The sequence below is a fragment of the Uloborus diversus genome, chromosome 9 (genome assembly GCF_026930045.1).
Source record: "Uloborus diversus isolate 005 chromosome 9, Udiv.v.3.1, whole genome shotgun sequence".
Taxonomy (NCBI): Eukaryota; Metazoa; Arthropoda; class Arachnida; order Araneae; family Uloboridae; genus Uloborus; species Uloborus diversus.
In genome coordinates this window covers 20,329,014-20,345,049 of record NC_072739.1, presented here as the reverse complement: position 1 = coordinate 20,345,049, position 16,036 = coordinate 20,329,014, and the positions used below count along the sequence as shown (strand labels likewise).

At 34.7% G+C, this 16,036-nt stretch overlaps 1 protein-coding gene across 1 annotated transcript; it reads left to right on the top strand.

The window, feature by feature from the left end:
• The first annotated feature begins 1,001 nt into the window (after positions 1-1,001).
• LOC129229794 (codanin-1-like) lies at positions 1,002-7,584 on the top strand. The gene is given in 4 exon segments (XM_054864170.1): positions 1,002-1,054; positions 4,372-6,187; positions 6,189-6,962; positions 7,579-7,584. Coding segments are annotated over 4 exon segments (2,649 nt in total).
• The last annotated feature ends 8,452 nt before the right edge of the window (positions 7,585-16,036 follow it).

Here is a 16,036-nt window from a genome sequence, read left to right as displayed (position 1 = left end):
AGTTTAAGAACGCCGTGATCAAAAATGGTAAATATCATGTAATTTCCACATCAAATGATTAAAGATTAAACCCATTGTTTCGAAAATTCGTTGCCTAACAATAGCAACATTAAAAGTAAACATAATGTAAATTTTGAATCAAGGCTTCTCCGGAGCAAACATGAGTCTAAAGTCATTTAAACATTTGGAAACTCACTTTTTGCACACTTATGTAAACATAGTAGAGAGCATTTTTTTTTTTTTTTTTTGTGTGTGTGTGTACTATTTAAGTAAATAAAGCGCATAGATCTTTGTTTTTGTTAGCTATTTTTTTATATGCTTCACTTTGCGCTTTCGTTTCTAAATGAATACTCTTTCGTTCTTTATACTTATTGCTGTTTTACTTTTATGGGTAAGGAGGAAGCTCAATTTTTAATGACGTCAAAGCGGTGTGTTTTGAGTTCTTTCAGTTAAAACAGAAAACAAAAGAAAGTAGCGATTGTTTCTCACAATTATTACTGACCCAGGCAACGCCGGGTATTTTTGCTAGTATATAGGCGGACCCTGATTTAACGAATTCATCAAGACTGTTATACTTTAAATCGGGGTTATTCGTAATATCGGGGTGTGAAATGTTTTTTTCAAAAATGCACTTACATTATCTAAAACCCCTAATCAACAGCTGCTCAAAAATATCCTTAATTAGAAAGTTTAATTTTTATTCAGCATTCCACGACTTATTTTACACATTAGTTAATTTGAAATTTTAAACTACTGAGTAATTGACAATTTCCTTGATACTTTACTTGAAATAGTTCTCTTTCGACTTCATGGAGAGAAAAAAAATACTGTGTCTTTTGCAACCTGCTGCATGAGATATGTTTTTAGTTTCCAGGCCTTGAAAAGCATTTGATAAAGTAAGTTTTAATGAGAGTTTCACTATTACTTTCAGCATCAGAATCACTTTTGTTGGTTCTTGCCCATCAAAAATTGGTGATTCCAAAAAAAAGTCTTCGGACAATATGGATGTACCATTTAGAACAGGGCTTCGCAACCGGTGTGCCGCGGCACATTGGTACGTCGCGACAAGGAACCTGGTGTGGCGCAGTATTTTCGTAGTTATATAAAAAGAAAGGGACTTGATGTATTTTAGTTTAAAGTTACGACCAAATAGCGTTTGTATTGTTCTGTAACTTCTCAATTCACCCTGTCGATCATACCCAACAGGGGAGAGGCGGGATTTGCTGCCCCACCTCTTTTAAACTTCTTGTGATCATATTACTTCCAGTTTTTTTAAACGGATTCTAATTTCCACGAAATAAACTAATTGTACAGAATTTTTTCTAAATCTTCTGCAAACGGGAGTATTGCCCCCTCTCCCAGGCAGGGAATTTAAAGCCTCGTCCAGAACTTTAGCCCCAGCTTTAACTTTTGTTTTCCTTTTTCTCAGTTCCGATACTAATTTCATTTTATCGTAGTTTCTCAAAGCTCGATTCTGAGACTTAGCCAACTAGAAATTAAAACCATACACCGTTTCCTCCATCATGAAGCTCTCATGGCAAAGAACTTACCAGATGAGATGAAGTCAGCTTTGGCTAAAGTCGTGAAAATCGTGAACTCTACCAAAAAATCGAGGCTGATTAGTTCTCGCCTTTTCTCTGTATACTTTGTGAAGAACTGGGGGCAGATCACCACTCCCTACTTCTTCATCCAGAGATTCACTGGCTTTCATGTGGTAAGGTACTATCAAGAATTTTCAAATTGAGAGACGAGGTACGATAGTTTTTGATTTTAATAAACGAAATGTAGAACGCCAGTTTGTTGCAAGACAAATAGTGGAGAGAAGTAGATCGTTGCTCATTGGACATGTTCAAACGGACCGTCAACATGGTATGTGAAGGAAATGGCATGGAAGAAAAGCTGCTGAATGTGGTGGTAGAACATTTAGTTATATACTTCAGGACAAGTTTAAGCACTATTTTAAGAATATTAACATGGAACAGTATGACTGGATTTGCGTTTCATTCTCTTCTTCTGTGGATGCATCAGTTAAAGATCTTTCTTTGAAGGCGCAAGAAGAATTTATGGATCTCAAGAGCCACCGTACTTTTAAACTGAGGTTGTGCGAAGTGCTTCTGAACGAATTTTGGTTGCTGGTTAAAAATGAGTATCCCACCATCTCTTGTCTTGCTATTGATGTGCTGGTACCATTTTCAACTACATATCTTTGCAAACTCAGCTTCTCAACCCTCACACTTATAAAAGAAAAGCCGGAGATCATCTCTAAAGAGCCTGATCAAGAACTTCTTGTAGCTCTTTCCAGCATAGAATCGAACATCAAACAGCTTTGCTTCTCAAGGCAGGCTCAAGTGTCTCATTAGTGTCAAACGGAAGTTAAGTGCTTGGTTTTAATTTCTTGCTTGCTTCTTTCTTGAGACATTTTTTGATAAATCGTATAACTGCAGTGTGCACTTTATGACATGTTTGACAGAAATGCTTTAAAACATAGCAAGTATAATTTTCTGTAAAGTCATATATAGGTAGTTTTGTTGTTTATTATCAACTTCAATACATTCCAAATATTTCTACTTTCTAAATAAATTTAAATACACTATGTTAGTTACGATTGTTTTATTCATATGAAAAAAAGTCCCCCCCCCCCCCACCCCATGTCTTTTTACCAGTGAATGATAAAAGCATTTCTATTTTACCATTGCGAAATTACGTTTAGTGTGCCCCGTTGACCTAGAAATTTCTTAAGTGTGCCGCAAAGTAAAAAAAAGGTTGAGAAGCACTGATTTAGAAAACAACTCAATATTTTCTATAACTCAAATAAACAAAAAAAAAAAAAAAAAAAATTTTTTTTGGCTGTTAAAATAATTTATTTCGGAGTTTATTGTTTGGTAAGGGTTTTTGCCTTCATTTTTGTGGTGGAAAAAGAAAAATTCGCTAAATTGCGAAATTCGTTAAACACAAGTTCGTTAAATCAATGTCAGACTGTAAAAATGTATCAATTAAAATTTTACAATTCATCTTTGACTAAAATTTTTGAGTTTTGGCTGAGACTTCAAATTTGTCTATGCTGGCTAACTACTTGAAATCCTAGTTCAGGCCCTAAATACAAATACAAAAGTGACGACCAGCAACAGGCTCTGGGCCCAACTAGACTGCTCCTAGTGAAGATCAATGGCCCTCTTGAAACTATCTACTCCCGTGCTCATTACCACCTCTTCCGGTAAGCTGTTCCCAGGTTCCACTACCCGGTTATAATAATAATTTTCCCTAATATCCACGTTAGCCTGAGATTTAAATAGCTTAAAACAATGACCCCTTGTCCTGCTTTCAGTGCTAAACTTTAGCCCCGTAAAATCTTTCATTTTAATAAATTTAAACAACTGAATCATGTCCCCTCAGTCTCTTTGCTCAAGACCGTACATTTTTAGCCTTCTAAGCCTGGAATCATAGTCTAAATGAGAAAGTCCATTTATTAGCCTTGTCCAAGTAGCCTATCATCTATAGGTTACCATTTTAAGCTGTTGATTGGTGGATTGGAGCACGTGATCATTAGCTGGCACGTCATTAACTAACCGGCCGCTACCGGTCGAGCTCGTCGAACGCAACCTTTTTTGATGAAAGGAAAACCTTCCGTTATTACATACAGCAAAATCCAGGCGCCATATGAAAAAAAGGTTGCTGGATTCTATTGCTTACTATTCCTAAACTGTTTTTTACAGGGACTCGATTAAAAATAGGACGTCTCCTCCATATGAAGCATTCATGGAAGCATTATAACAAAGATATGGAGAGGAGAGGCTTTTGGCACACAGTTCTCGCGTTCTCTACGCATACGAGTCAAATGAAACAAAATGAATTGATGAAATTAAAGTCTGATCACGAATTGATATGCACCATATCGTGCAAAATTAAAAAGAAAAAATAACAAGTAATGTTAAAGCTGCCGGATCATGTAAAAGCACGCGAGTTCGACATATATGCTACTCAAAATTGAATATGTTGTTATTGACATCAGTGAAATTGAAAGTTTAATGGCATTTTTGTTGGTGAGATGTGAGAACAGTTTTTCACTATTTCTCATTTTAATCCTGTATATGGACAAGAACAGAAAGACGTTTTAATTAGAACTATGGCTGATCTTATCTTGAACGATGTTTTATGTGGAAAAATAAATTTTAAGGATTTTTTACACTGGTTGAATTCAAATCATACCAAAGACGAAGGTATAACTGTCCCTTTTGAAAATTCGTTATTTATCCGTTACTTTGTAAATTATGTAAGAGAAAATTGTTCTTGGGTACTAAATAAAAATGTTAAAAATTGTTATCCATCAACTCCAAAAAAGTCAGCGAAAAGCGCTTCATGCGTTAAAAATAGCAAAGTGGACAACAATGTTAGCAAGCTTGATGTAAACAAAAATGGAGAAGAATATAAATGCCCAATTAGAAGACTCCCACCGAATGATCGTGATAATATTCATGAAGTTGGATTGCAAAAAGAAGATATTGCTCTGGCAGATAAAAACCAAAATTTGAATTTTAAGACAAGAAATGTTCAGGCTTCTTTTGGCACCTCCAATAAAAATATTGTTACTTTGTCTCCTGGTCAAAGGACAATTGGTGGTAAAGGAAAAAAGAGAATTACTCCAACACCTATTCAAACCAGTATTAAGGCTTCACCCAGATTCTCTCAGTCCGATTTTGCCAGTCCGCCGCCTAAATTGTCAAATGATTGTTTTAAAACAACTCCTTATGTTGAAGCAGATGTAAGTTTGAAGACTGAACGGGAGATGTTAAAAATAACTAAAACGAAGCTTTCACAAGATACTACAACAAAATTTCCAAACAATTCAGCAAAAAGTTTGCCTAACCAGTCGCCAGAAACGGAAAATTTGCAGTATGTGATACCTGATCCAGAACTGGTCACGCTCAAAGATCAGCTACTAATTTTTTCTGACATTTATAATTTGCTACTTACCCAAGCAATGGTGCCAAATATTGTTGCAGAGCTATACTTTTTGTTTGAGTTGATAACGGCTAAAGTTACGGATAAAGATAAACCGCAGACAGACAATATCTTTTCCTCTATTCATAATTGTGTTTATTTTGCAGTTTCAGTTCTCCATCAACAACATCACGTACTTCTTCTATTAGACAATGCTACACTAACATTAATAAGTAAAATCACATTCTTGTGCCACTTTTCTTCAGAACTAGTTATGTTCTTGCAAACATCTTTACTCACTATTAGTAACGATGTAAAGCCATTACCCTCAAATTATTTACCTCATTTCTTCCAAAAAGACAAGTTTCAAGCAGATAATGTTGTAGATTTTGCAAGGCAACAGCATTTGTTTAATGAACTTTTGCAGGAATGGCAAATGCAGTCATTTCATTGTGTAGACTCGAAATTCCAAGATCGATTCGCACGCAAAGTGAGGAGTCTAATAAATTCAGTTTCTTCCAGCTCAAACATGTATCATCTAGCGCTGTTTTTTGAATTTCAGCTTGTCTCAAGATGTATGTGTTTAGAAATAAATGAAGGGTGTGATGAAATGCTGAATAATATTCAGAAGCATTTCCCGGGTAAATTTGAAAAACTACAAGAGCGGTTTGTGACACCATTCAGTACTGGGGAACCTAATCCTCCTCCAAAGTTTTACGGTGTGCAACATTTCTTTGTTGAATTCATTCAGCACACATCTTCCCCAGCTTTTAATCAGTACTTGACAGATGTATTCATTTCCAAAATTTTAGAACTTAACGATTTTGATCTATGCTCGTTCCCAGACTCAAAGTCCACTAAACAGATTTATACATTTCTGGTGCTTGTTTTAAGATTGCTGGGGAAATTTCTTGGATATGTATATTTCTTGCCTTATAGAGAAAATACTATTTTGCCTGCTAATATAGCTAGTTATCACTCATCATTCAGAAAACACAGATTCATCCCGATCAATACACTTAAATTGCTTAAGGTGGCCATTCAAAAACAAAGAACTATCTTGACTGTGCCCTGGATTGTTGAATTTCTGAGTATGATTGATACTGTTGCTAAAAATTTTGAAGAAGTTCAAGATATTTTTAAAATTTTATATATCATATATAGGGGGTCATCTCCCATTTGTTTGCAAAATAATAATCATTTGTTTTTACAGCTTATTGTTGGCTGGTTGCTAGATGTTTTGGGCTATAATGCAGAACCATGCAACAAGAGTTGCTCTCTTGAGTTTTTTAGAAGGGGACCAAGTCAAGGGAATTGATTCAGAGCAATTGGTTGATAAAGAACTAATTCATGCATGTTGTTTGTACTTAGTTGAGTTCAAAGTTCTAATATATAATTTTGTTCATGGGATTAAAACAAAAAACCAGAAAGTAAGAAAAATTACTCCTTTAACAACAACAAAACCTAAACATTCCTCAATTAATACACAAGAATTGGAAAGCCAGTTGGTGGAGGCATTTTCAACTTTACGGGCATCATCTCTGAAGAAAATTGTAAAAACAATCAAGTTTATTTCTAAATGCATGGTCTCAAAAGTGATTAGAAAAATAAACATAGAATTAAAAAACATAAAACTTAAGTATGCAGAAAACGTTCGCCAAAGTAAACAAGATCCTGCTCAAGCTTCCAAAAATAATCCATTTGAACAAAATCAGCAAAGTACTGGATTTATTGCAATTTCTTTGTTACAATCATTAATAACCTTCAAGTCTAAGGACTTTATTTCTAATGCTTGCTATACAGAAATAAAAACTCTTATGTCCCTTTTATTAGCAGAAGACATCAAATGTACTGGAGATGAACTTTTAGAAGCATGCTCAAAATTATCATTGCAATTGGTATGTAATAAAATTGTGGATTGGTGTGATACAAATTTAAGCATTGAAGACATCAAGTGTGATCTGAGCTCAAGTTTGAAACCCTCTTTGAAGGCTGTAGAGAATGTTGGAACAATAGATTTTAGTGTAAGCAATGTAATTAATTTTTTCAGGAGGTTAGCTGTGAGTATACTTTTGAAATCGACTGACTCTTTGCCTAAAGAAACTTTTTCAATGTTTTCTGTAGCTAGTTGTTTTGTGAAGCATAATCATATTTTAGAGTCCTCAAAAAAGTTGTTAATTTTAGTAACAATAGATGTGTTTATAGGTTTATTGACATTTTCCCCAGAACTATGCTGTGATACATTAAATGATGCTTTCATAAATTTATGGTTGGATTGCCCTAGAAACTGTCTATTGGAAAGTTCCTTTCTGTGCCAACAGCAAATCAAAATTTTACTCTCTAGTGAAGACTTTACTAATAGTTGGTGTAAATATACAGATATGATTAACAATTTAACATTGGCAGAGAGGTTTAAAATCAAGGAGTTAAAAAAGTGCTTGAAAGGTCTAAGGAAGAACAAATGGAATGGTTTAGATCTAAGCGATCTTTTTAAGTTCCTGAGCAGCATGCTAAAAGATCTTGAAGAAAAAATAGAGCATCAATCTGAATCATGAAAACTGGTCGAAGATGTGAAGTTTGTTTAGCAGGTTTCTTTAAAGAAGCCTCCCTTTTATATTAAATGGTGATTCTTTGCAGCAGAATTGAACTATGGAGCTTGAAATTGATAACCCAAGAATTTAAATTCTGTTTCAGATCTTCCGGATTTGTAAAGAAATGTGACCATGAACATTTAAAGGATAAGAAGTTAGATGCAGAAAAATATTAAAAAATGATACTAATTTAAAACAAAAAAACAAAAAAAAATCATAGTATGTTTTTTTAATTGTATATAATACTTATTTATCAGTCAAGGGTGCCCCCCCCCCTTCAAGAGCAAGGGTGCACACCCCCAAAGCAAGAACACATCCAAAAATACCCCTAACCAAAAATACCCCCTAATACCCCCAAAACCACCCCCTTAAAATTTCAATGGCACAGTCTGCACCATGACCCCCCTCCCTCCCCTAGGTGGACACCCCTGTGTCAATGCCTGATAACAGAGCTTTATTGCTTTATGTTTTATCATGTGATTTGTTTCACTTAGAAAAATATAGAGTTGCTTTACCATCCAAACATTACCATACTTTCCTGTAGATGATCTATGATGATCTACAGGTCCTAAAATCGGCCTGCAGAAATAAAATCTTGGTATGATCAGCAATCGTCATGTACAAGTTTAGCTTTAATGTACAATTTTAGCAACTAAATTAAAAACCTAACGAGGCAATTACTTTTAAAAGATACTCAAAACTAATATAAAATGTCATCTAAAAAATAGTGATATCTTCTTGAAATTGTCATTATATTACGTTAATAAAATGTCAAGAATGGAGCAAACGGTCTAATTTGCAAATGAACGAGTCTTTTCTTACTGTATGTTGTTTATTTTACATAACCTGAATCGCATAAGAGGAACATTCAAGCTATGTAAAAGGAACAACATACTGGCAAAGTAATAGTCTCGGTGAATCCTGCTGTAAGTTTTGAGGTTCAATGCGTTGCTGTTGAAATAAGCAACAGCAACTAATGTAAATGTAATAAAAGAAAACAATAAATGCACATATTATCCGCAGCATCATATAATCCGCACCTCATTAATTTTACACTTTCTTAACATATAATCTGTGGATTATATGCAGGAAAATACGGTATCCAATTTTGATTTAAAAGTTCTATATTAATTTTCGTTAGGGAGATTAGAGAGTAATATCTTTCTTCAAGTAAATAAATGTTTAAGAAGTTCTGTTTTTTGATGAGAGATGTACCCTCATTATTGACCATGGTTTGTTGTCTAATGCAGGGATCTCCCAACATTTTGTCCCTTTTTTAAAAAAATTCTTCAGAGTCTTTTGCCAATGCCCACATAGAGACAGCTCATCACACAAAAAGTAGTTCAGAATTACTGCCAAATTTTTATGTTCAAATTAATCTAGACATGAAAAATTATATGTTTGATTTATCCTTGTTGTGGCATTCCCAAATTCAAAAACATGTCTCAAATTTACACCAAATCTTCAGGTCAGATATTGAATTACTCAACACTGAAAGTAAAAATTCTCTTTGTTCAAACTAACATTCGTTAATCTGTGGGTTAAAACATTAAACAATCTAATTTACTTAATAATTTATTCCAATTTGACTTATTTCAGTAGCTACGAACTTGATGACAGTAAAAGTGTCTTCGGTAATTATCAATCATTATTACAATCGAACCCCTCCATAGCAGCGGTTCCCAACCCATTTGCCGCGGCCCACTTGTGGGCTGCAAACAGCGTGTTACTGGGCTGTGGACACTGGTCAAGAATCTGAACCAAACTAAAACTTGTGGTCTTAATTTCCATTTTTTGCAAAAATTCACTTATTAGATATGTTGTCACTCAAAAACTCTCCCTGGCTCATCGCAATAAGGAACTTTAGGATTAAGATTTCTTATATCTGAACTTTCCCCTATAATTGAAATGAGACTTTTCATTGCAGTTTTTTAAAAAAATACTGAAATGCATTGAATGTTGCAAATTATTTGAAACTAAAACTTTAGTGGACCCCGATCGTGTTTTCTACAAAATTGGTGGGCTGCACAGTCACAAAGGTTGGGAACCACTGCTCTACAATGACGCCCATTTAGGAGGGGCTCCCCCCCCCCCCTTGGAAATGAGAACTTCCTTGCTTTTAGTGCTTTTTTCTTTGCAAAAATGTATAAAAATTTCTTTCCTTGCCATTAATGAACAAGTTATTAAAAATGTCAAGTTTTAATATCTCTAATCTGTACTGAAATTGGCTTCCATGAAGAAAATATTCTGCTAAACCAAGAGGAAAATGTTTAACCCCTCTTTAAAATTTTGCATATGAGCGCTCTTGCTGCTCTATAATGCTTCCCCAGTTGTAGCAAACCTTTTGAATGGTTTGAACTGAAGTCCTATGTCACTAATGCAATTTCAGACGCTTGTAACAATCCCCAAATGCTAGAGAATCGGCTATAGCGATACTTAGAAAAAAAAATGTTATAAGTAGAACTATTTCTGTCTTTGGCTGAGGAGCGGAAACTGTCAAGCTTCATAATGAATTGTTAATGCTATTGATTTCATTGAATTTCTACAAAACGTTGTGCCAAAGAAGGGGAGGGCATCCCTAAAGTTCCCCATTGATGCTGTACCCCATACACACCACTGAGTATTTTATCTGTAAAATCTCTGTTACTAATTACGTTTATTCACGGTTTTATATTACCTTAATTTTTTTGTTTAAATCTTATGCTGTTATGCAACATAATCATACAATGCATCTCTAATGTCAGATGAGTAATGATTGTACCTATTTTTCAATTATGTTTCTTTTTTTTTTTTACTGTATTCGTTTTCTAAAGTATGCACATTTAATGGGTCTTTTTAAAAGGGAACACATTGTCGTGTCCGTAAAATAACAGATTGTAAAATACGCAAGAATGAATTAAGCTGGTTTATAAACCTGAAAAATAAAACTTAGTAAAATTGTAACAATGTGTATACATTTCTGGCTTACTTGTCTGCTGTCGGACATTGAACTATTTTTCTATTATGCACCGATGAAGTAGTTTATTTTTACAACCTCAAAACAGCTGTTTTCAGAGTTTTTAAAATCTTTTTAATTGCTTTAATTCTTACATGTATACAGGTTGTTGTATTTTTCCTCATTTTATTGTACAAAGTATATGACTTCTTTTTTACACAAAAATTTACACTTCCATTTAACTGATCAAAGTAATCATTGTACTTCACCGGGGGTGCCCATTCCCCCCTAAGAGCAAGGGCACACCCCTACTAAAACCATGAACCCCCCCCCCCCCCAAAAAAAAGAGGGAAATATGCCTTAAAACACCCGCTCTAGAAATTTTAATGGCGCAGTCTGCGCGATGAACCCCTTAGGTGGGCACCCCTGACTTCACTCAATACTTCAAGAAAACTTAGATTCAACAAAAATTATTTAAAATCCAATACTGTTTGATAATGATGTATCACAAATAGTTTAAAAAAACGTTCAGTATTAACGTAGCTAGCAATGTATGAATCAAGTTAACTTGTTGGTTAATAGAGGGCACACTAAAATCGTTATAAAATGAAATGAAGTATTCAAACAAATATTCCTTACATTTCAATTGCACACATCACAGGAAATACTAAGAAACTTTCCATCTCGATAAAAAAAACTCCAGTTACTATCTGAAATGCCTTTTTACCAGAAAAGTGTGAAAATCCTCCTCCCCCTCCTGCTACTAAATTTATGATTTTAGGTTTAAAAAAATTCAAATTGTCTGTTCTTGAGCAAAAGAGAATTCAAGCAGACAATATCCAGTTCAAGCCAAGGCTAAGGCAGAAATACATGAAATACACCGCCAGCTCAGTCAATTCCAGCCGAGGACTGCAGTTTCGACTGAATATACTGGGCTTGCCTGCAATATTCGAGTTGTACCGAACCATTGTTTCGGTCACTCATCTGGTCAGTGCTAATTCTATATTAGCTACCAGTTTGTTTGGCACTCTTGGCTTCCTTAAGAGGTTTTCCACCTCCAGCTCAGTTAGTCCTATGCCGAGCTGATGAGTGCTAATAAGCACGAAACTGCAGTCCTCGGCTGGAATTGACTGAGCTGGCGGTGTATTTCATGAATATCCAGTTGTTTAAATTTTTAAAATGGAGGGTGTTGATGGGATGTTCTGCATGGATGGCAAAACCGAGATGGAGGCTCTTGATCTTCATTGAGGATTGATTAATTGATTATGACCTGCCTAGCTAAGCCCAGAACCTGTTGTTGTTACTTTTATATTTGTATCAGTTCAGTGCATAAAAAAAATAGAAAAATATATTTTTAGTTAATATTGTAACAAAATGTGTATATAAAACAAAAAGTGTTTGCCAAGTAAATTTTATAATTTGTCCTAATTTCTGAACTTTTGTAAAGTAACTTTTATAATTTGTCCTAATTTCTGAACTTTTGTATTAAATAAAATCATTAAGTATTTCAAAAATTATTTCATTTATTTATATTTTTAACCCCCGACACACAAAGGAAGGGGGTTATAAGTTTGAAGTGTCTGTGTGTGTGTGTGTATCTGTGTGTGGCACTCTAGCGCCTAAACGGGTGAACCGATTTTGGAAAAAAATTTTTGTTAAAAAGGAGAGTTGATTGAGAGTGTTCTTAGCTTGGTTGCATCTTTGGATGGCATTAGTTAATGAAGATATTAGTTAAAACCTCAAAAAAGTTTTTCGCAGTGAAAGCATATTTAAAAATTTTCAAATTAAGTACCAAAATGAAGGGAATTTCTTTCCACGGCTGATAAAATGTATTTGGAACTTCCATGTTACATAGAATTCAAATTATAATGTTTTTTAAAGCAGATTTTAATAACGGCTAAGCCTTTATTCACGTGATTAATAACCAAATTTATTGTTGGCCGACAAGAAAATGAAACGCAATGATTTAAAACTTTTATCTGTTGCCAGTTTCTATTTGTAAGCAAATAAAATACTAGAAATTGATTTTTAATAGTATAAGGCTTTTAAAAGGATTTTCAATTTTCCCTCTTGATTCTACTCTACAGTTACGACTCAGTCGGGGGTTTTTAAATTTTTTTAATTTTAGTTATTATGTGTACTAAAATTTAATGCTTTTATTTATTTATTTGAAAGTGTATATGCCATTTCTTGATTCATTCTTCAATAAATCATGAAATTGAAAGATTTTAAAAATTAATATTCTCTTTATATTATGAAGGAACTTGCATGCAGTGTTATCAAGTTTTAATTAATGTTGTGGCATTTCCTAAAATTGTCAATAATTAAAATGTATTAATTTATTTTTAATGAAGAGTAATAATAAACTGTATTAAAATTTATTGATTGTGCAAGTAAGTATTGGACATCTTGTTTATGCAGTATTATCAGAGTTGTTCTGTATTATTCAAGAATTTTAATACCATATGATATGTAATTATAAAAATACTAGCTGACCCGTGTGCATAATCTGTACTTGAACAGACTCTAAGCACACTTTTACTTCTGCACAGTGGATACTTCTGAAACAAGGCAGAGCCAAGGTTCAACTCTTCGTGGTCAGACTTTACTTAGCTATTTAAGTGGTGGAAGTATTTGAAAATACACAAGGGTTGATTTTAAAATAAGATTCCCATCAATTTTACAGACAGAAAAAAAATTTATTCTCATATAAATTTATATCGTTGGAAAGATGAAACTTTCCTCTATTTTTCTGCACATTTTTGTGGACGGTGCTCCAATTTATGTATCCCAATATCATAGAACTCCGCCGCCCAGCCGTTGAGGAAACACTTAACCTCTTCTTTGACTTCATCGTCACTATGGAAGCGTTAGCCACTCAAGTGTTCCTTTAACTTGAAGAACAAGTAATAATCACTTGGCGCTAGGTCTGTACTGTAAGGTGGATGGGGCATAACAGTTCACCCTAAGTCCGTGACTAGTTTCTGGGTTTTGTGCGTTGACATGAAGTAGCGTTAAGGGCTGTTCACTTATCAGCAATCCGTCGAATCCAAGCCGAGTTTTTCCACCTGAAACAGATTTTCTTTGCTAGTTGCCATGACAGCAAGCCATCTTGGATGGGAACGGTTTCGATCAGAAGAACCTTGATATCTTGAACCTTGATGATGGCTGTCAAAAGTAGGACAGCATTGCATTGGCTTCCACCAAGCAGCGCACTCTTCTCTCTGGCGGGTGATTTCAGCCACGTGATTGATATGCGGCTACCGTATGTGAATGCTACTGTTTTCGTCGGCAGTCCGTCATGTCAAAAAATGGGATGGACAGGCCGGCCGGCCGATAAGTGAACTGCCCTTTACACCTGCTGTCAGTCGTGCTCGCCGAGGGTTCTAGATAGCTTGAATGTGATTTCTTAGTGTTGCACAATAATTCTCTGAGTTGAATGTTGGGAAGTTAAAGGAACACTGGATTGGCCAACGCTTCCGAAGTGACGATGAGTTCAAAGAAGAGGTTAAAAGTTCCTTCAACGGTTTGGCAGCAGAGTTCTATGATGTTTGGATACAGAAATTGGAGCACCATCTACAAAAATGTGTAGAAAAAGATGGCAATTAAGTAGAAAAATAGAGGAAAGTTTCATCTTTCCAACAATGTAAATTTCTATGAGAATTAAAAAATATATATACATTTGTAAAATTGATGAGAACTTCTGGATCAACCCTCGTATAAACTGAGAAAAACTGTTTTCTGGATCGTTCCCATGCTTCAAACATTCAAATTGACACTTATTTTTGATGTTTCCCCAGTCATGCCAAAATTTCATTCCCCCTCTCTCCCCCTGTTTTTCAGTTTCAATCATACCTTTTGATATATTAAAGGGGGGGGGGGATTTGCAACGTCGGCGAAACTGGGGATTAACCTTATTTTTTTCAGTAATGCCTTTGTAGTTACTTAACATTTCATTTTACTTCAAAACATTTTTTAGAATTTATAATTTTTTGATTACAATTTTTAATATTTTTATTTATCAAACAATCAAAAGAAACAAAAATGTTTCTTAACTGACATCGACTGGACTTTGATGATTTACTGGAGTTTTTCATGCGGGATCTAATCAGTGACTGATGTATTTTAATAAAGCATACAAATCATTAAATATATATTGTGGAGTTGGAGCATGTATTGGAATTTATTTCAAATGGAGAGGGAACAAGCAGTTTCGTCCAGAACTACACCAGCCTACTCTCCCGTGTACCAACAACGACTTTCTAAGATCTTATCAATATTCTCTAAACTAGCCGAGACTCCAAATCATGTCAATCAAATCTTATAAACAGCTGATAGGAACAAAATATGTCTCTTTCATCTAAAAAAATAGATCTGCAAAAAATAAATGAACAAAAAAGGTAGAAACACCTTTTAAACAAAGCAGCTAATATATTTTTTTCTATTAAAACAATTTGCTTTCCAAAAGAATAAAAAATAATAAGCTCATTGAAAAATAAATACATTATTTTTAAAAAATATATCGTTTGGTTTTCAGGAGTCGATGATTGGACTCGGAGTAGGTAATTTTCCCTCAAAGTCCGTAATTCTGCTGATGCTTGCGGAATCGGATTTCTTTAGGAATGAAGGAATCTTAGTCGGAGTTAAAGGCTGTAAATTTTCACTAGTCGGAATCAGTCATTGTCCCTCTGCCATTCTGAATTTTCGCCAAAGCTAACAGTCTGATTAATTTTGTGATCAGAAGCTGGTGGCCCTAAAATTCTAGGAGTCAAGGTCAGAGTTGGTCATCAAGAGCTATTTCCAACAAAGTTTGTTTAAAAAAAAAATCTGCTTTCCTGATCTATATTGACGTTTAGTTTCCTCGTAGACACTAATGTTAAGGGGTTTTGAACTGTTTAAAATTGGATGGAAAATTGTTCAAATTAAAAAGATGTTATCTATGCATGGGGAGGGGGGTGTTCATCAAGAGCTTCCAATAAAGTCTGTTTGAAGCAAATTCGCCTCTTCTCGCCAAATTTATACTGGTCTTAAATTTTCCCGTAGGCTCTAAAGTTTTTTTGAACTGTTCAAAATTTTTCTGAAATTTTTCGACACTAGGAAGACTCAGACACGCCCCACTTTACACTGGTTAAAAAACAGTGAATGAAACAAAACATTTTTTAAATGTCTTTCTTTTGTACCCAGTTCCAAAATTTTCCTTAACTTTAGAGAGAAACTCATAAGTTGCAGATATTGAGCCCCCTAGGGCACTCGACGTTAAATCCCGGTTATCACAAATTTGCCATTTCAACTGCGCTTGTTCGCGGACTTAGCTTATTTCAAAAATCTTGCTAAAATTAATTACAAACATTTTAAATGTGTTAATAAATATGAGATGGCAACAGATAAAAATTAGAAATCACAAAGCTTTCTCTGACCATGGCCCCACTGAATACTTAACGGCCGTGGCAATCGCTGAAACTCATGGCAACAAAGAGGGCGCCACTGGCTACCCCTGTTTTTGTTTCTACTTGGCGTGATTGTGAGCGTTGGCGCTTTGGCATCTGTGAATACGTGATTTCTCGACTTATTA